General features: G+C 55.8%; 2 protein-coding genes across 4 annotated transcripts in view; both read left to right on the forward strand.

Moving 5' to 3' along the window:
- ELMO2 (engulfment and cell motility 2) overlaps positions 1–2,452 on the forward strand; it is a 39,141-nt gene extending 36,689 nt beyond the window's left edge. For both annotated transcript variants that reach the window (XM_041732996.1, XM_041732997.1), the window contains one exon: positions 893–2,452. In XM_041732996.1, coding sequence (XP_041588930.1) covers positions 893–1,093 — 201 coding nt within the window. In that variant the 3' untranslated portion in view covers positions 1,094–2,452. The remainder of the gene's footprint in view (positions 1–892) is intronic.
- Positions 2,453–4,098: 1,646 nt separating this feature from the next.
- Positions 4,099–17,468, forward strand: SLC35C2 (solute carrier family 35 member C2). 2 transcript variants are annotated; one of them, XM_041733019.1, is made up of 10 exons: positions 4,099–4,188; positions 9,071–9,446; positions 10,076–10,226; positions 11,124–11,187; positions 11,885–11,957; positions 12,481–12,649; positions 12,734–12,817; positions 15,112–15,287; positions 16,416–16,545; positions 16,872–17,468. In XM_041733019.1, the coding sequence occupies exons 2-10, from the start codon at positions 9,327–9,329 to the stop codon at positions 17,015–17,017; spliced, it is 1,113 nt and encodes a 370-aa protein (XP_041588953.1). In that variant the 5' UTR covers positions 4,099–4,188; positions 9,071–9,326; the 3' UTR covers positions 17,018–17,468. The 2 variants fall into 2 exon arrangements, with proteins under 2 accessions (XP_041588953.1, XP_041588954.1); XM_041733020.1 differs by lacking the exons at positions 4,099–4,188; positions 9,071–9,446 and having other exon boundaries at positions 10,094–10,226; positions 10,952–11,187.
- The last annotated feature ends 1,240 nt before the right edge of the window (positions 17,469–18,708 follow it).

The following is an 18,708-nucleotide window of genomic DNA, read 5'->3' on the forward strand; positions in this document are numbered from 1 at the left end:
ACCTTCCAAGTGACCCTAACAGATTCTCCCTCCTTGGCTCCTGGGCGCATGTGGTAGTAGGACTGGTCCTCCTGACCTGGAGCCTGCCGTTGTACCTGCAGCACTGGGAGATACTGTAAGTTACATGAGTAACTGTGCTAGAGCCTCACATGTTGAGCTCTGGAAGTGACAGAGGGGACTAGAGGTGGGCTTCTGGAGGGTGAGATGCTTTGGCCAGCCCCAAGATCCCAGTGAGTGCTGTTGGGAAGAAATGAGGAACTAAAAAAAAAAAAAAGAAAAAAGAAAAAAAAAAGAAATGAGGAACTAGCAGGTGGGGAGATGGTGAACAAAGGCAGGAGGAGTGAGAGGGACAGGTGGAGAATTCTGTTACTCCTCCTTATCACGAGACCCTCAAGTTCAATTTCTCTAGCACTGATTTTTAACATTTGTTGACCGGGCTTTTTGTTTGTTTACTTTTTTGGAAACAAAATTGAGATCCTACAGTGATTCCTTTTGTGCCCTGATTTTTTTCTCCTAATATGTATTCCCTCCACTATTGCTTGTGTCATGGGCAGTTTTGGGTTAGTTGATGCTCTAGTACTTAGGTCTTATTTTGCTGTATTCATTAGTTGCATTTTTAAATATCCTATTTCTAAAAAATATCATATTTCAGATTATTTTAGGAAACTTAAATGCAAATCCCTCATAAAAGCCAAAAGATTGTGTTTTTTGGTGGTGGGGGGAAGCGAATGAATTACCTCCCATTTTATCTTTGCCGTTATCCCAAATCAGCTCTGCCTATACTAAGTAGTGCCAAAAGAGACTATTGTGAATCCTCCCCACAAAGGGACCTTGGTGGGACCTCCTGTGGACCTGGGGCCACCATGTGATGTTTTGCGGCTTGCTCCCACAGTACTGCATCTGGATTGATGGCCTCAGTGCCCTTCTGGGGAAGGACATGTCCAGCGAGCTGACCAAGAGTGACCTGGATACGCTGCTGAGCATGGAGATGAAGCTGCGGCTCCTGGATCTGGAGAATATCCAGATTCCTGAAGCCCCGCCGCCAGTGCCCAAGGAGCCCAGCAGCTATGACTTTGTCTATCACTATGGCTGAGGCTGGAGCCAGACTCCACGGTACCCAGGAAGGGATTTGGGGCCCAGGAGAAACACCCACAGACTGGTGCCTTGTCTTTTGCTTGTACAGAATCTGTAGTGACCATGGTGGCCAGTAAATGCCAGCCATTCCTCAAACTCACCTCAGACCACCCAGAGCTTCCTCTTGGTCCCTGCCCACGATCAGCCATGCAGGCAGGGTGCTCTGCCCTCCCGGTCACCGTGGAGCCTGGGACCAGAGCGTGAGGAATGGCCAGCAGACCCCCTTGCCTCCTAGGCCAGGGGCTGCTTGGGCTGGAGTTAACAACAGTCACTCACCTTTTCTTCCTGAGCCTGCTCTCCGGTCAGCTGGATCCCTGTGTGGGCAAGAGCTAGCCCAGCAAAGGCTGCCCGCAGAGGACAGACGTTCTGGGCATGTTAAGAGCCTCAGAGAGACTGCCTTTGGGTGACCCGTGCCTGTGTCTCAGAGCCAAGTGGAGGCCTCGGCCTTTGCTTGGTAGATGCCTTGCCCTTGCTTTTGTCGCCTTTGTGAGGGCTTACTCCGGCCTCATTCAGTGCCAATAAGCTGCTGCTACTGAGGCTCGGCTCTAACATCTCTGGTCTCCGGAGCCACCAGATCTCTCTTGCCCACACAGTTGTCTGGGCAGATGGAAAGCTCTCGCTGCAAAGCTCTCAGGCTCTCATCCTGGCAAGTCAGACACGTGCAAGCTAAGTCCTACCTTCTAGTCTCAAAGAATTCTACAGGGAGAGAGCCCAGACGAGGCCTGGGTCGAGACTGGGAGGTCACTGGAGTCCACTCCCTTCCCCCCACATTTTTATCTTTTCCATCCTTAGAAATCTTCCACCTAACCTGAGAATGGCAGCCCCCTCTTCTTTGCTTTCCTTTGGCCTCCCCGACCTCAGGAAGTTTGGCCTTCCCTCCCTGCCCCCATCCCAGTGCTGTGGTTTCTGCCATTGGCCATGATTTCAGGGAGCTAGCTGAGGCCACGGCTGTGCCAATGGGGCTTCCCTGGTGCTGTGGCACTTGTAAACCACGCCCCAGCCTCTCTCCTTGGACATGTGAACACAGTGGCATTCAGTATTGGTAGCCTGGCATGGTAGGTACTGCCCGATGAAGAATGGACTATATATTTTCTTTACTATAGGCCATACTTATACAGACATGTATATATATTTATATAAGATCTACCTATCCTAGGGTGGAATGTTTGAGGGAAAATAAAACTGAAGGCTCCCCCTAAAAAACAAACAAACAAAAAAAACCACTTCCAGTTGTGAGCCAAGAGAGTAAGCTGAGAGCAGCCAGGAGCAGCTTCCTGTCAGTAACCATGTTTTCAATAAATACTCTTTCATGTACAAACTGTGGTACCTATTAACAACTGTTTCTCTGTACCTGCTCTTTCACCTGGACAAGCCTTCATTTCAGAGTGTCTGGGAGATTTCCTCCTCTTCAGCCACTCTGCCCTCACTGTGCATGTGCATGTGCTTGAGCAGCACATGCACACACACACACACACACACACCCCTCAACAATTAAGGACACTCACAGATTGTTGCACCAGGACAAAGTGTTTTCTGCTTAGGCTTGCCGGGCGCAGCAGGGAATGGCATACTGTACACCCCCATGAACATATCCTCCCTCTTCTCCCTGCCAGGGACACAGCCAGGGAACAGCTCACATTCTTGTGACTTACAAAGAAGACACGTTTCTTCACCCTGTGTGTTGCTGGTGCTTCATGCCCAGCCTTCCAGCTGGTGTTTTAGGCTGTTGCTCCAAAACTCAGCCCTGGTAGCTGGGAGGCTTGAATGAGGGTGGTGATGAAAATAGACACTTTCTTTTACCTCTGAGAGAGAAGTCTTTCAAAAGGCAGAGAAAGTGCATGCAGTACAGGCCTTGAGAACTGAATTCAGCCAAGACCTTGGGCAGTGGTGGGTGCCATTGTAGGTGCTCAGTAAGTGCCAAACGAATGAACTAATGCCTGCATGTTGCCAGCCTGCGGGGGTGGGGGCAGCAGTGGTTTGCATAATGCACTGCTTACACTCTGGTTCAGAGGGGCCAGGGAGGTCAGCTGAGTCACTCACAAGGATCCAGGTTTGCAGCCAGTGTTAGAAGAGGGCACAGGAGGCACTGGGAAGAGAGCAAAAAATCACTAACTGGGCCTCCTGCAACCCTCACCTGCTCTGACCTCCTAGTGGCTCATGCGCCAGGCTCCGCTTCTTTTAATCTATCCTTCAAGATCAGTGAGATCTGAATTTCCTTGCTGGCATTTTTGAGACTACTGCAACCCGCCCCACAGCTACTTTTCCAACCACAGCTTTTGTTAACTCCCCTTATAAACAACTGGGCTTCAAGCCAGGCTGCAGCCTTCTCCTCTCCCCATTTCTTCTGCCCCAGACACTCTCCTCGCCACCCCCACTTATTGAAATTAAGATAATTCTTAGAAAGTTTCAGGGACACAAAATGTCTCACGAAATGTGTATTATCTCCCATGGATCGCCTAAGTCGTAAAATGTAATGCCCCTGACTTATCACTCCCCAGCAGATTTAAGCTCTGGGAAGAAAAAGCCCATGAGAGATTTATCTCTTGTGGCTCGTCGGTTGCTCCAATAGAAGTAAACAGATGGCTATTTTCTGTCTGCCCCCGGGTGCGCATGAATCGGCAGCACGCTTGGGGCACCGGAGACAGGCCGTAGAGCGCAGGAGACAGAAGGAACGAAAGTACAGGGGGTGCTGGGTGGGTGATGAGTGGTCCGCGGGCCCGCCCCCAGGGCTCCGCCTCCGGAGCCCCGCCCCCAGGGCTCCGCCCCCAGGGCTCCGCCTCCAGGGCCCCGCCCCCAGGGCTCCGCCTCCAGGGCCCCGCCCCCAGGGCTCCGCCTCCGGAGCCCCGCCCCCAGGGCTCCGCCTCCAGGGCCCGCCCCCAGGGCTCCGCCTCTAGGGCCCCGCCCCAGAGCCCCGCCTCCAGAGCCCCGCCCCCAGGGCTCCGCCTCCAGGGCCCCGCCCCCCGGCGGCTTCAGGCGGAAGTGCCCCCACCCCGCGGCGACGTTCCGCCTCACACTTCCGGCGGGAGGATCCGGTCCGGAGCGCCCGCGGCCGAGGTGAGTGGGGGCGCGCGGCGGGCCCTGCGCGCGCTCCCGAGGGCGGGGGAGGGCGGGCCGGGGCCGGGAGCGGGGTCCCGGCTGGGCTCTGCGCGCCGTGGCACGCCCGGGCTCCCGTCCCCCCCGGGCCCCGGCGTCCGCGCCGTGGACGCGCCGGGGCCTCCACGCACCCTCCCCGGCCGCCTGCCGCGCGCGCTTCCCCGGCGCCTCCTGCCCGACCCCGGCGGGTCCCGACCCCGCCCCGAGGCCGCGGCGCGGTGGGGTGGGAGCGCGGGGCGCGCGGTAAACTCGTGGGCACACAGGGCCACGTCAGGTGGCGGGAGGTGCCGGGAGGACGGGCGGCCGGCCGTCGAGGAGGCTGCCGCCGAGCGAAGGTCCGCGGAAGAGGGGCGGCCCGTGCAAAGGACACGGGCTCGGCGGGCCTGGCGGGGGGCCAGGGGCCAGCGTGGCGGGCGCGGGGGCAGGCGTGGGAACGAGGCCGCGCCGGAGCGGAGGCCGGGTGCTGGAAGGCCCTCCTCGCCGGCCTGCGGGGCGGGAGCGTCGGGATTCGCCCGCCCTTGGGGTGTGAGGGCGTGGCCGCTCCCGCTGCCCGGCGCACTCCGGGCTCTCCAGGCTCTCGGGGAAGGAGGGAGCAGGGACGCCAGTTAGGAGGCCGCTAGTCCTAGGTGAGGGATGAGCGCGGCCCAGACTGATGACGGCCGAGCACACGGGGAGACGGTGCTGGTCTCCACCTGTCTACCACAAACAACAGTTCTGGTTGTCACAACTTGGGGTGAGGAGGGGGGGCTGCTCTAGGCACCTAGTAGGTAGAGACCAGGATCGCTCCCAGGTCTCTTACAATGCACACAGAATCACCTGGCCCCAAATACCAGTAATGCCAAGATTGAGAAACCCAGGTACAAGGAAAGAGTGTGGGCCTTAAGGTGCATTAGGCGTCCTCAGGGATGCGGGAGGAGGACCTGACAGGAGTGGAGGGAGGAAGGAAGGAAAGAGCGGTCAGGGATGAGGTCGTCATTCATTTGAGGACGTGGGCTTAAGTAACCTGGTGTCTCATGCTGGCATTTACTAATGACTTTGGACTAAGTTGGGGGCACCTTCAGTGTGAGGTATCATGAGTGGAGCTGCCAAGTAGACTGGAGCGGACAGAAAAGGATAGGGCTAATGGAAAGAATCTAGAAAGTCCCTGGAATGTCCGGTAGATGAGAGGAGATCACTCAAGGGAGAATGGAGGGAAGAGAAGGCAGGATCCAGCACTCAGGCAGTCAACTTTGACAGGTTGGTTGAGCAGTGAAGAAGGCCAGGAGTCCAGAAAAGCAGAAGAAAAAGCAAGAGAGTGTGGTGTGGCATCCAAGAGGCTTTCCCAGGAGGAGGAAGTGGTCAGTTGTATAAGGTGCTGATAACAACAGGGACTTGGTCCTCAGAGGGGCAACAAGGAAGAAGGTGTGACTCCATGGAGCAGTGGGGAAGTGAGTTTGGGCTGCAGGGAAGTAGGGATGGTAGTTCTGGGGGCCTTGGTGGAGTTTTGCTGTAAGGCAGCAAAAGCCAGGAGGGTATGAGCCCTTGCCACAAGCCAGCATCAAGTGCTGTACCCAACTCCCCTCCCAAGAGGTAGGTGATTCTGTCCTCCTTTATTGTTGAGGAAGCTGAGGCCCAGAGTTCAGGTAGTTCAGGGGTCACAAAGTTGCCAGAAGAGCCAGGACTGGCTCCCAGGTCTTTCTTACTCCATGCCCACACTTGTAGCACTAGACGGCACTGCCCATATTGTAGTCACAGAGAATGAGAGGAGCCAGGTACTACATGGACGGTGCACCAGCTCTACCCTGATGTGGCTGCTGCTCCCAGCCAGGCTGCCCCTTGGGGAACATAATGCAGAATATGGAATTCCTTTCTTGGCAAGCCAGATTTGAAAAAGACCATTAGCCCCTTTAAGCCTGCTTTCCCTAGTCATAAAAGAAGGGTGGGGACCTTATCAGTTACATATCTCTATTTCCAATGCTGAGTATACAGTAGTGCTTAATAAATAGGCCATTGAGTAAAATGGCTAGATGATTTCCAAGAGCCCTTCTAGCTGAGGTCTGATTTTGTGTTTGAGAGTAGGTGGCTGATGATAAGAGAATGAGTGTTAACTTGGAGATAGTGCTCCCTGGGGCCGGGGTTGTCCTAGGGACTTTTTTGGAGGTGAGGTACCTGCATGAGCTGAAGGAAGGGTGGGATTTGAACAAGAGGGCAGGGGGTGGGGGTTGGCACAGATCGCAGTGTTGGAACAGGAACTGCACCAAAAGCAGAAGATGCAAGAGGTTGACTTATGGAAAGGTACAGACTGCCCCATCATGGGCCGGAATCATAGGGAGCAAGTGCTAGAATGCCCTGTGGTTGCCTGTGTGCTGGAAGCTGTCATTCTCAGCAGGGAGTCCTTTGGCCTCCTATGACATTTGGCTGTATCTGGAGACACTTTTGGTTGTCACAACTTGGGATGAGGAGGGGGGGCTGCTATAGGCATCTAGTAAGTAGAGACCAGGATCGCTCCTAGATCTCTTAAAATGCACATAGAATCACCTGGCCCCAAATATCAGTAATGTCAAGATTGAGAAACCCAGGTATAAGGAGTGTGGGCCTTAAGGTCCATTAGGCGTAGGTTTGGTGCCTGTGCAGCCCCCTCTCTAGCTGTGCAAGCAAGAGCCTGAGGGTGGGAGGTGCAGGGAGAAGTGCAAGAGACTAACCTGATGTGTCATGCTGGGGAGAGAGGATGGCGGCCTGGAGAGCAGTGGTGGAAGTCAGGAGATGTGACCATATAGGGGATGTTTAAGACTGAAATGAAAATACATGCTGATTGAATGTGGGCTGAGGGAGCAAGGAATCAGGATGGGAACCAGATATCTGGGCTGAGCAACCAGGCAAATGGAGGTGCCACTGGCAGAAGAGGGGCAGGTTCGGATGGCTCCTGGGAAACAGGAGTCATGCTGGGCAGGCCAGGAGTAAATGCCTGGTACTAGACATCCAGGCATGGAAGAAGAGTAGGCCACTGGTTGTTCTTCTGGAGTTGACGGGGAGATGTCAACGTAACTGATAATAAAAGGTAATTGAGAATAGAATGTGTTTCTCTCTGTAAGTTCCGGGAACAAGGATGCTGGAGGCCACAGTGAAGTAGTGCATGCTTCCACCACCCAGAAGGAACATGTAGCCACCATGCACAGTGCCACAGCCACGTTGTGTGGGCAGCTGCACAACCATGTGTGCCACTGCTGTAGATGGCGTGGTTTCTCCAAACTCTCTATCAAAGACACTTCTTTCTCTCCTCCATGTACATGGCAAATGTACTCTTGGAAATTGCAGTGCATGGAAAAACTGCTCTGCATTACATGGAAAACAGTTGGGTTCTGGGGGTGCCTGGCTGCCTCAATCAGTAGAGCACACGACTTTTGATCTCAGGGTTGGCGTTTGAGCCCCACACTGAGGATAGAATTTACTTGAAACACACACACACAGTTGGGTTCTAGGTTCAGGTCATTATACCTACATGGATTGTCACAGTTACGAAGGCCGCAGAGCAATTCTTAGTTCTGTGGGCTATTGCCCTGCCCTCATAGACCCTCCCCATCACTAACAGCTAGGAGAGATCCCCCAAAACACCCCACAGGTTTCCAAAGTTCCCCTCAAGAGAACCTCAGCCCTACAGTATCCTCCCAGCAAAGCCTTCTGCTAGCTCCCCTTTTGCCTCAGGGGAGGGGCAATGATATCCCAGCTTCCAGGGTACAGAATGGAATGAAATTACTCCCTTCGGGAAGGACTGGGGGTGGAGGAAGTAGGTATGTCTGATCAGATGGGTCTAGGAAGGCTTTGGGAAGGAGGTGGCATTTTAGCAGATTGGGAACGTCTCAGACTGGGGGGACACACACGAAGCAGCTGCAGGAGTGATGACTATAGACCTGGGGGTCCGCCAGGTCTCAGAGCCCCAGGCCGTGGATGCTCATTAGGGTTGGCTAGATTGGTAGGCTGGCCTGGGTTTAGTTTGCCAAGACCCTAAGGCAGACCCCACCTCTAGGGGAGTGGTCTTTAGAGGCTAAGGGCCGGGTTGGTATTGGTTTCCCGGTCCATTTTTAATGCCTTAAAGATCAGATCAGTCCCCTGAAAACCGAGTGTCTGCTCTCTCGCACTGAATCATCGAACCATATGGACAGCTCACAGTGTGCCCCAGTGGGCACAAGACTACCCGTGGTCCCCGTCTTCCTGGAGCTCACAACCTCCCAGGGGACAGACCCCACACAGATCAGCATGCCCTGCACAGGTACACCAGAAGAAAAGTAGGGGAGCCGTGAGAGCAGCCCCATCAAGGAGTGGTAGTTCCTGAGGAAGTGACAGGTGAGCTGAAGCTGAGTAGCATCAGCGGAGAGAAGAATGGAGCCGGAGAGAAGAATGGAGCCGGGGCGGCCTGTCGGTTCCTTCAGGCAGTAGGAGAGAGCCTGTGTGTGGGGTGAACTGAGGCAGCCCAGGGGAGGGGACGGAGAGCCTGGAGCTGAAGCTGGAGAGCCCAGCAGGGACAGATCAGGACGGCTTAGCCGACAGGAAGGCTTTTGGTCTTTATCATAAGAGCACTGGGAGCCACTGAAGGGCTGACATCTGATCTGACATGATCAGATTTACGTTTTTAAAAGGTCACTTTGGCGCTTTGGCGCTTTGGCGCTTTGGCGGCAACTCATGGATAACAGCTTGAGGCGACAGAGTAGACGTGACTGGCGCTCTGTGAGCCCATGCTGGGCTGCACCCCTTCCTGCCCCCCCCCCCCCGGCTGTGGTCTGCTTCCTGCGGGCAGGGGTGGGGTGGACCAGTCCTGGGGCAGCCTGTGCTCTGCTGAGCCACCCACACTTCCTTTCCATTTCTCTAGCCTCCGACCTGGGGACCCGTGAGCCCTGCATCCACTTGATCATGGAGAGAGTTGGCTCGGGCCACCAGCCCCTTAGGTGAGGACTCTGCCTGGGGATCCGTGGATGATTCCGAATCATGGAGGCGAAGAAGACTCCCCCAGCCAGGAGACCTTGTTGAAAGTCGAGGCCCAGCGTGGGTGGCTCTTCCCACAGCTGTCTTCAGGGGGAGCTGCCTGCCCCCACTGACCCAGAGCCAGGGAGTTGCAGCTTCCCCGGATGGGGAAGTGGGCCCTTGACGTGGCCTTTGTGTGGAAGGCGGTATTGACTCTGGGGCTGGTCCTCCTCTACTATTGCTTCTCCATCGGCATCACCTTCTACAACAAATGGCTGACGAAGGTAATGGGAGGCCTTGCAGTGCAGGGGCCTGGGTGGGAAGGGGCTGTGGCCGTGGCTACAGCGTCCCCTAATATTTATCAACAGGTTGGCCCAGGCTTCAGCTAATCAGACTGGAAGCCAGGCACACTAGTGGTAGGAGAGGGCCCAAGAGCCCTGCCACAGCTAGGTTCCCCGCAAATGGGTAGAACAAGGGGAGATCAGGGAAAGGGGAGACACCAAGGGTGAGCTACAGTAACTTGGGATTAAGGCAGCAGCTGTTTGCCCTGTAGAGAAGTAGTTGAGTACTTTAATAACTGATCAAGCCACACTGGCCAGCAGTGGCTGTTACCAGGGGAGGGGCTGGAGCAGGAAGCTAACAGGCCTGTGGAAGCGGGGGGGGGACAGTAAGTACCCTGGTCCCATTGACCCCTGGTCTGCCACCTGCTTTCTGTGTGATCTCCAGAGCTGGAACTAGGAGTCTGTCCTCCCAAGTGATTGCAGTTGGGGGGAAAGCCCCTTGGCTGCTGCAGAGCCCTGCTGAACCACCCGGTTAGCACCACTGCCACCAGACTAGGGTGAGGAGGGAAGGGAAGTGCCAGGCAGGGGCCACTATAAACCGCGTCGATCTGTCTGTGCTTTGGGCTCTGCAGAGCTTCCACTTCCCGCTCTTCATGACGATGCTGCACCTGGCCGTGATCTTCCTGTTCTCTGCCCTGTCCAGGGCACTGGTTCAGTGCTCCAGTCACAGGGCCCGCGTGGTGCTGAGCTGGACGGACTACCTCAGGAGAGTAGCTCCCACAGGTACGGGGCTGGGCAGTGGCCCTGGGCAGGCGGGGGCTGGAGGAGGGTCGCTTGGAAAGCCACGGGAGCCTTGTTGGCACAGAGCAGAGACCCTCTCCCCCTCCCCACTTCACTCCTCTCTGCCTACCTCCCCCAGCCCTACTTCTGCCTCTTGTGTCCTCCCCAGACCCCACCACCACACACACACACACACACACACACACACACACACAAAACACACATGCTCACACGCGCAGAAAAGGCCTTCGACGCAGCATTGGTCTTGACCATTTACCCCAAGCCCATTCCTGTCCCAGAGGCAGCCGTGAGCAGTCCCTGCCCTCACCTTGTTACAGTGGGATGAGAAGGGGCACCCTGGGACACACGGGGGAAGCAGCTCAGGCCTGGCAGGGAGGGCTTCCCAGAGATCGAGAGTTTAGTGCCTGTGCAGGTCTGCAAGGGAACCGAAAGTGTCAGGGTGCTGAGAACTCGGCGCTGGTGAGAAGTAGAAGGAAAGAGCAGGTGGCAGCGACAGACCCTGCGGCAGCAGGGCCCCCACGAGGAGTGTGTCTTATATCCTGAGGGAGGAGAAGCCACCCGGAAGAGTTGCTCATGAAGGATGACAGGACTGGATTAATACCCTCCGGGGACATTCACGATACCCAGCAAGTGGGAAGCACAGCGCCCCGGCCAGCCAGGACTGCAGTCCCAGTGCTGGAACAGAACCCCCTCCCTTTTTTGGCCAGGAGTTAACCCTTCAGTTGCTGTGAAAGGAAGGCCCAAGGGCCCGAGAGAAAGCCGGGGTGTTCAGGGCAAAGCAGGGGGCACCGGGGGCCTCGTGGAAGTGTTTGAACAACTGGCACACCCATGCCGGCCTGCCCCGGCTGCGTGGTCCGGTGGGTACCCCTGTCTCCACAGCGCTGGCAACGGCACTTGACGTGGGCTTGTCCAACTGGAGCTTCCTCTACATCACCGTCTCGCTGTGAGTAGTGCCACGCCCAGCCCCTCCCTCCAGTTCAGGAGCTCCTGTAACCTCCTCTGAGCACCGGGCCTGGGCCTGCTGCTCCGCCATTCTGTGTGCCGGCCCTTGCTCTCAGCCCCTGACTTCCTGACACCCAGCAGCTCCCCAGGAAGCTGACAGCTTTTGCAGTGGACTCAGCTCGGAGGGGTGCTGTGCTTGCCTGCCTGGTGGCCTGGGGAGGCCAGAGGCTCAGACAGCCCGGTGACAGTCATGCAGGGGAGGAAGGGCCCTGGCCAGCGCTTAGTACATGCAGCTGCACAGAGGGGCAGGTGTGACAGTTGTGTCTCATCTGTGACCCTGTGTTACGGGCGTCCCTGCCTTCTCTCCCTCCTCCCTCTGTCCTTCCTTAACCCAGTCTCCACAGAGGGGCAGGTGAGTAAGAGGACTTGGTGACCTTGGTGTCCACCCCGCAGCCTTTTCTCTCTGGCGATAGAGGCTCCTGCGTCAGAGATTTCTTCCCATTAAAGGTCACGTATCAGCCCAGATGCCTCAGGCCGCCTTCCTTTGGTCTTTCGTACTCAGGTTGCCCAGCTGCCCCCAGGGAAGTCAGAGGTCCCACAGCCTCCTGCCTTCTGCAGCATAGGCCATGAGCACGTCTCCTGGTGGCAGGCCTGAGTCCTGGCCCCCAGCGGTGCATCATGGGTAATCTGTCCTGCAGGTACACGATGACCAAGTCTTCCGCTGTCCTCTTCATCTTGATCTTCTCTCTGATCTTCAAGCTGGAGGAGCTGGTGAGGCCCCAGCTCCCCTTGTCCCTCCTACCCCAAGGGGTGTCCAAGCAGTGGCTCATCATTGTATGTGACAGAGGAGACCAGCCCAGCCCGGCAATAAATCCTGTTGCTGAGGAAGGACCTAGAACAGGCCACTGCTGAGAATACTTAGCAATCGACGTGGCATCACGACCACAAGAATGAGGGAAGGAGAAAGGGTCAAGGATAGGGGCCAGGAGGAAGGGGGGCTTGGGGGCAGTCGCCCTTTGTCTGCTAGGTCCAGGGCACCAGGGGGCCCTCCCAGGGACCTACAGCAGCTATAGGAAAGCACTTCAGAAGTTTAGGTCAAATAGGAATGCTGGGTACATGTCCACTGAACGTCAGCCCTGCCTGTATGATGGGGAGGAGCTGACCTGGACCCGTGAGGTGGCAGGGAGAAGGGTTCCTTGTTCCAGGGTCAGCCAACATAGCTGCCGAGCCCGAGCTCCAAGTGTGAGGAACTCAGGACCCTGCAATCAGTTACCACTGCTCCCCATCCTAATAGCGTGCAGCCCTGGTCCTGGTGGTCCTCCTCATCGCCGGGGGCCTTTTCATGTTCACGTACAAGTCCACACAGTTCAACGTGGAGGGCTTTGCCTTGGTGCTGGGGGCCTCATTCATCGGTGGCATTCGCTGGACCCTCACCCAGATGCTCCTGCAGAAGGCGGAACTTGGTGAGAGAGAGGGGCCCAAGAACCAGGCAGGGTGGGGTCAGGCTGGGCCAGGCTTCATGACTGACCCTTGTCCCCATTCCGCAGGGCTCCAGAACCCCATTGACACCATGTTCCACCTGCAGCCACTTATGTTTCTGGGGCTCTTCCCTCTCTTCGCGATATTTGAAGGTACGCTGGGTTGTCCATCTTGGGGGTACCCCCCACCCCTGCTCTGAGCCCAGCACCATGGTAGCTGCAGGGGTTACAGAGATCAAATATGGGTCCATCCATTGGCAGTGCCTGGTTTAAGGGCTGGGCAGACATTAAACCAAATGACCGGAATCCATCATGAAAAATGCTTACAAAGTGTCTATAAAAGACAACAGACCAGGGCAGCCCAGGTGGCTCAGTGGTTTAGCGCAGCCTTCAGCCCAGAGCGTGATCCTGGGGACCCGGCATCGAGTCCCACATCGGGCTCCCTGCATGGAGCCTGCTTCTCCCTCTGCCTGTGTCTCTGCCTCTCTCTCTCTCTCTCTCTCTCTCTCTCTCTCTCTCATGAATAAATAAATAAAATCTTTTTAAAAAGACAACAGATGATAAAGAGAGTGGATGTGTACAGCCCAACAGGTATGCCTGGGCTGTTCTGATCATTTTCAGCATACCAACTCTCATACTCCCACAAACCCCATATGGCAGTACTGTCATTATGCCCATCGTGCAGGTCAAAGAAACTAGTAGAAGTAAAGATTACCTTGCCCAACCAGCCAGAATTTGGTTCCAGCAACTGGTTCCTGAGTCCTTCCTCTTAACCATGTTGATGTATTCTTTCTCAGAAGGAGCAGAGGGCCAGGAATCATTCCAGGACGCTAGGGTGGAAAGCCAAGTCAAAAAGACTTCCCAGGCCATGTATTTTGTAGGCTAGATGAGCCTTTACCAGGCTAGCAGGGGCAGGGCATCAGAGGAAGTGGGATCAGTAGGTTCAGAGGGGGAAATGGGTGGGATGGTGTGTGCGGCCCTGGCCATGGCATAGGAGGCTGGGTAGGAGAGCCACCTGCCCACCATTACCTCCCAGAGAAGAGGAGAGGCGGGGAGAACTGTCTAGGCTGCAAGTGCACGCCACCTTCCTTCCTTGCTCCCTCCCAGGTTTTGAGATTAGTTTTGTCCCTGTTTATCCTTCTTCCCCGAGTCCCTTCCTTCTGTCCTCAGGGTTATTAAAGAGAATGCTGTCCCACACGCATTTAAGTTTCAGGCAGTGAAGCGTCTCCAACCTCCCTGAGAAAATTATTGTGCAGCCCCGTTATCCAGGAAGCTTCTGCTCTGCAGCCTCGTTTTCCTCCTTGTTAACATCTCCCCCTACCCTTACCTTCTGCCCCCTGCACCACACAGCACGCTCCCTCCCGTCCTGGCCATGGATACCTTTCCCCATCTCTGCACACCCTCAGCCGAAAGCTCCGGTAGTTGTCACTTAGCAAAGCTGCATGGATTTAGCTTCTTTAATCTTTTCTGGTAAATTAATCCCCCAAGCGCCTTCATTACTTATGTTGCTCTTTCCCGAATTCCCTTCAATTTGCCAACGCCTTTGCAGTACTGCTGAGCCCAGCACCAGACAAGGTGTCCTACATTGAGAGGCTGTTTGCCTGGGAGGGACTGTCACTCTGTATTTCTTTGGTGCTTCCCTCCAAAAACCTCCCAAGTGCTCGGCCAGCCTCCAGCCCCCACGGGTGTCTCCGCTGTGCCTAGCTCGGGCCCTTTCCTGCACAGACAGACCCACGAAGTCATTCTCTCCAAGGGATAGTGTTGGAGGGCCAGGAATCCTCTGAAAGTCGAGCCAGACTTGGTGTGTGGGTGCCCACGTGGGTGTCTCTAGAACAAAGCTTTGCCCTATATTTGTATGTGTGCATTTACTTTTTGAGAACCGTTCATCAAGTTATGCTGTCTGTCTGAGAAATGCCGGGCTAGGTGAAACTCTCGTTTTATCACCAAGAGGAACAGGCTCCTAAAGGGGGCACATCTCAGTCTAGTCCCACAGCTGTGTGAGGCAAGACCCGGATTAAAGTGGAGAAGGTTTGGGAAGATAAAATGTGGCCCTGTCAATAGATGGCCCACCTGAAATTGAGAGTGAGGGTTTGCCACAGTGGCCCAGCACAGACAGCCATCACTCGATGGGCCACCCCGCCTCTCTTTGGCCCACTACTTACCACAGCTGCCAAGACCATGTGAAGTCACCCTCCTTCCCCAAGATGGACAGGTGCGCCTGCCTGATTCTCCATCAGTGCCATGCCCTCTACCCTAGCCCAGAAGCTCTCTGGAGGCCATCACTGCTTCCCCAGCTCCCCAAGTGTCAGGGTTCTCTGCCTCGTCCCATCCCCATCCTCCGGGCCACAGTGAATGTGCAGGTGTGTTGGGGATGGGTCACTGCCACATGCTGGGTCTCCTGCTCCCTGGGGAGGGTGAGGCCCCCAACTCTCTACCTTTGCTTTCAGGTCTCCATTTGTCCACGTCTGAGAAGATCTTCCGTTTCCAGGACACAGGGCTGCTCCTGCGAGTACTAGGGAGCCTCTTCCTTGGAGGGATTCTCGCCTTCGGTCTGGGCTTCTCAGAGTTCCTCCTGGTCTCTAGAACCTCCAGCCTCACTCTCTCCATTGCTGGCATTTTTAAGGTGCAGACTTGGGGGTGGCTCCAGTCCTGTCTTACAGTGCATCCCAGCTCCTAAGCCCCAGACCCCAGCAGAGAAGAGACAGAAGTGCCTGATTAGGGTGCTGTGTGCCTTGGTCTTGTCTGAAGCTCCCTCCTATGGTGGCTGCAGCCCTGTGGGGGAGGAGGGGAGTGGTAGTCATCCCCCCCGCTTCACAGATGGGCGCTCCTACCCAAGGATACAGCCAGCAGGTGGCCAAGCTGGGATTCTGACTCCACTGGGCCTGGTTGCATTCTCGTTTTACCATGAATGCCCGCTCTTGGTCATTTGGCAGTGGCCTGGAGCCATGGGTTGAAAAGCCCCATCCAGACTCATTGGGAGAGTTCTGTGATTGATTGGTGATGTCTGCTGTGATCACAGCAAGGGACAATACTAGCATGCGTGCCGCGCCGTGTGTTTGCCTGTTTTGCCTTTACTGTTGCTAGACAGCACACATGCCTGTGCTCTCAGGCTTCCCCCTCCCCTGCCACCTCTCACCCCATCCTACTCCATGCTCCGGCCCATGAGGGCAGGGAACAGTTTCTCCTTGACTAGACAGGCACTGATGTAGAGCAGTGTTGCCTAAACCCAGAACCGTAAGTCTCCCCAAGGGGCTTAGGAAGAGGCGTGAGCTGTGGTTCTCAGAATGAGTCATCCCACCAGTGCCGTTTGCAGCCACTGTGTATGCAGAACCCTGTGGCCATTGTGTGTCTTGTGGAGCCTGGTGTGATGCTGTATTCTCCTGTGGCAGCATCGGGCTCTCCATTGTGGGTGCCTTCTGGAAGCACAGCTGTTTGTTAACCCTGTGGACGTGGCTGGGGGCTGAACCCCGTGCTCCCTGTCCTGGGTTTGCTTTGCCTTTATAACCCTGACAGAACAGTGTGCAGAGCACCTCCCTTGCTGCATCTTAGTGGCACACAGAGAGAAAAGCAGGCCTGGCTCCCTGAGCTGAGGGAAACCACCCTGGGCTGCTGGCCCGCCCGCACACCCAAGCCTCAGGGGTTTGGGCAGCTCAGCCTCTCCCTATGGTCATGCCCCTGCTGTCCACCCTCCTTGCAAAGGAGCCAACTCCTCCTCCTGATGACTTCCCCCTTCCTGCCCCTCTGCCCTCAGGAAGTCTGCACTCTACTGCTGGCAGCTCATCTGCTGGGGGATCAGATCAGCCTCCTGAACTGGCTGGGCTTCGCGCTCTGCCTCTCGGGCATATCCCTGCATGTTGCTCTCAAAGCCTTGCACTCTAGAGGTAACCAGAGCCCCTTCCAGAAGCCTCTTTCCTGATGACGCTCTCATTGTGACTCAGCCACTCTGATCTCCCTTCCACCTGGCCCTGGGTCTGCAACCACCCAGCCAAGAAAGGCAGGTGGCCCTCAACTTGCCCAGAGCAGTTCCAGCCAGGTGGCTCTCTGCAGCTGCCTCTGTACTGGCTGCGCCTCCACCAGGAAGTGAGCCTGGTGGTTCTATCTCCAGGGAGAGGGGGGAGTAGCTAGGGCCCGGGTAACTCAACATATGCATCAAAAGACACCCAGAAAACCACTATTGGGTTGACAACTGGTTTCTCTCTGTCCCTAGGTGATGGTGGCCCTAAACCCTTGAAGGGGCTGGGCTCCCACCCTGACCTACAGCTGCTGCTCCGGAGTAGCCGGCCAGAGGAAGATGACAATGAGGAGGAGGAGGAGGAGGAGGAGGAGTACTTTGTGGCCCAAGGGCAGCAGTGACCAGCCGGAGACCAGCTGGGAACCAGGCTGCTCCCAAGCCTCACACCTCACACCAGCTTAGGGACCCAGATGGCTCTTCACAACAGCTGGGGAGCAGTGGGCCAGGATTCTCCTGGGCTGGGCCTTGGGGAGCACGTGAACACACAGCCAGGCTCAGTCAGGGAGCTGATGGAACAGAGGGGCTGGGCACCAGACCAGAGCAGGGCCCAGGCCACGCTGGAATCACAGCAAGACAAGGGAACGGGCTGGTCTCAGCTGCTTGCCAGGCTCTGCCAGCCAAGGTGATTTCCTAGGGCAGAGCAGGAGAGCAGGTTTCTAAGAGGTCTGGTTTAGACTGCAGCGCAGTTGGGAAGGGGAGATGGAGAGGCTGGAGCCTCATCACCTGGAGAGCGTCTTTTCTCAGAGAGCAGATCTATTTATAGTTTGGAAATAAAGGATTTACGGTCCACTGGCCACTTCGCATTGCCTGGAGGTTCGGGGGGCGCAGGAGGGGGCGGTGTGGGCCATGCTCTCCCCTTCTTTCCCTGCCTAGGGCCTTCTTCAGATGACTGGTCAGACTCTGAGCTTCCTGCACCTCTTGGGTTCCTGTTTGAGCCCCAGTGCCCTCTCGCTTACCTGCAGGCAGGAAGAAAATGGGTATGGAGCACCGTTCTGGGGCTTTTAGTGCTTTCACAGCCTGGATTTGAGTTCTGTCACTTACTAGTTGTGTGACCTTAAGCAAATTACTTAACCTCTTTCTACCACAGTATTTGTATCTGCGAAATGGGAATAATCTCAGTTGTTCGGAACATGGAGTCAATATGGGTAACAGATTCAATCATATATAAGTGTTTGCAAATCATTTCAACAAGCGTGGAACCAGACCCAAATGAGTGACGGAACTAGGATTCACAGCCAGGTCTGTGTGCCAACCTAGGCCCGTGGAGCACAGGTGGAATGGCTTATGGGCCTCTGGACCCTGAGCTTTCTGCTCATCTACCTTGGACCGGCCACGAGCCCCTCTACCTGCAGTCTTTATAAAATGGGAAGGCTGGGCTGAGATCCTGGCTCTGAGGTGCCAGGATCCCTGAAGCCTGGCCTGCTCCTGCGAGCTGGCTCCCCTGCTGACTCCCCCGCGGAGGCCAAGTACTCCCAGGCAGAAGTGCTTTTAGGCACTCACAGCAGGTGGCGCCATTGCACCACGTGGTGCCCCGGGCACCCCCTCGGCCAGCCAGCCCTCACCGTACAAATCCAGGCTGGGGTCCTTGGAAGAGGACCATGGAGTCTTAAGGTCGGGGCCAGGGTGGGGCTTGTTATGAACTGTTCTAATCACATTGGAGCCACAAAAGCTCACTCTGTTAAGCCTAGAAAAATAGTTCTACTTTAGAAACAGGTCAACAAACTTCTGTAAAGGGCCGGATGGTCCCTGTCGGCCCTCCCCTCATAGCAGGAAGGCACACAGGCACAAAAGGGCATGGCTCTCTTACTTACAAAAACAGGATTCTGCTTGCAGGCTCTAGTGCCAACCCCTGCTGTGGAAGAACCTTAAGAATGATTGAGACCCACTCGCAGTCTTCCAGCGGGAGAAACTGAGGCCTAGGAGGGGGACTGACTAGCCTGAGGACCCCAGATCTCCAGGCTCTGGAGGAATTAGAGCAAGATCTGTGTCACAATGCAGACAGACTTCCCTTTGAGAATGGAGGTTAGACACC

Source organism: Vulpes lagopus, chromosome 18 (assembly GCF_018345385.1).
Source record: "Vulpes lagopus strain Blue_001 chromosome 18, ASM1834538v1, whole genome shotgun sequence".
Taxonomy (NCBI): Eukaryota; Metazoa; Chordata; class Mammalia; order Carnivora; family Canidae; genus Vulpes; species Vulpes lagopus.

Excerpts from the sequence above, each read along its gene's own strand:
- SLC35C2 (XM_041733019.1), top strand. The coding sequence starts at position 9,327 with ATGGGGAAGTGGGCCCTTGACGTGGCCTTTGTGTGGAAGGCGGTATTG. Across the intron at positions 11,958-12,480 it reads TCTTCAAGCTGGAGGAGCTG|CGTGCAGCCCTGGTCCTGGT; the intron begins GTGAGGCCCCAG and ends CCATCCTAATAG. Across the intron at positions 12,650-12,733 it reads CCTGCAGAAGGCGGAACTTG|GGCTCCAGAACCCCATTGAC; the intron begins GTGAGAGAGAGG and ends CCCATTCCGCAG.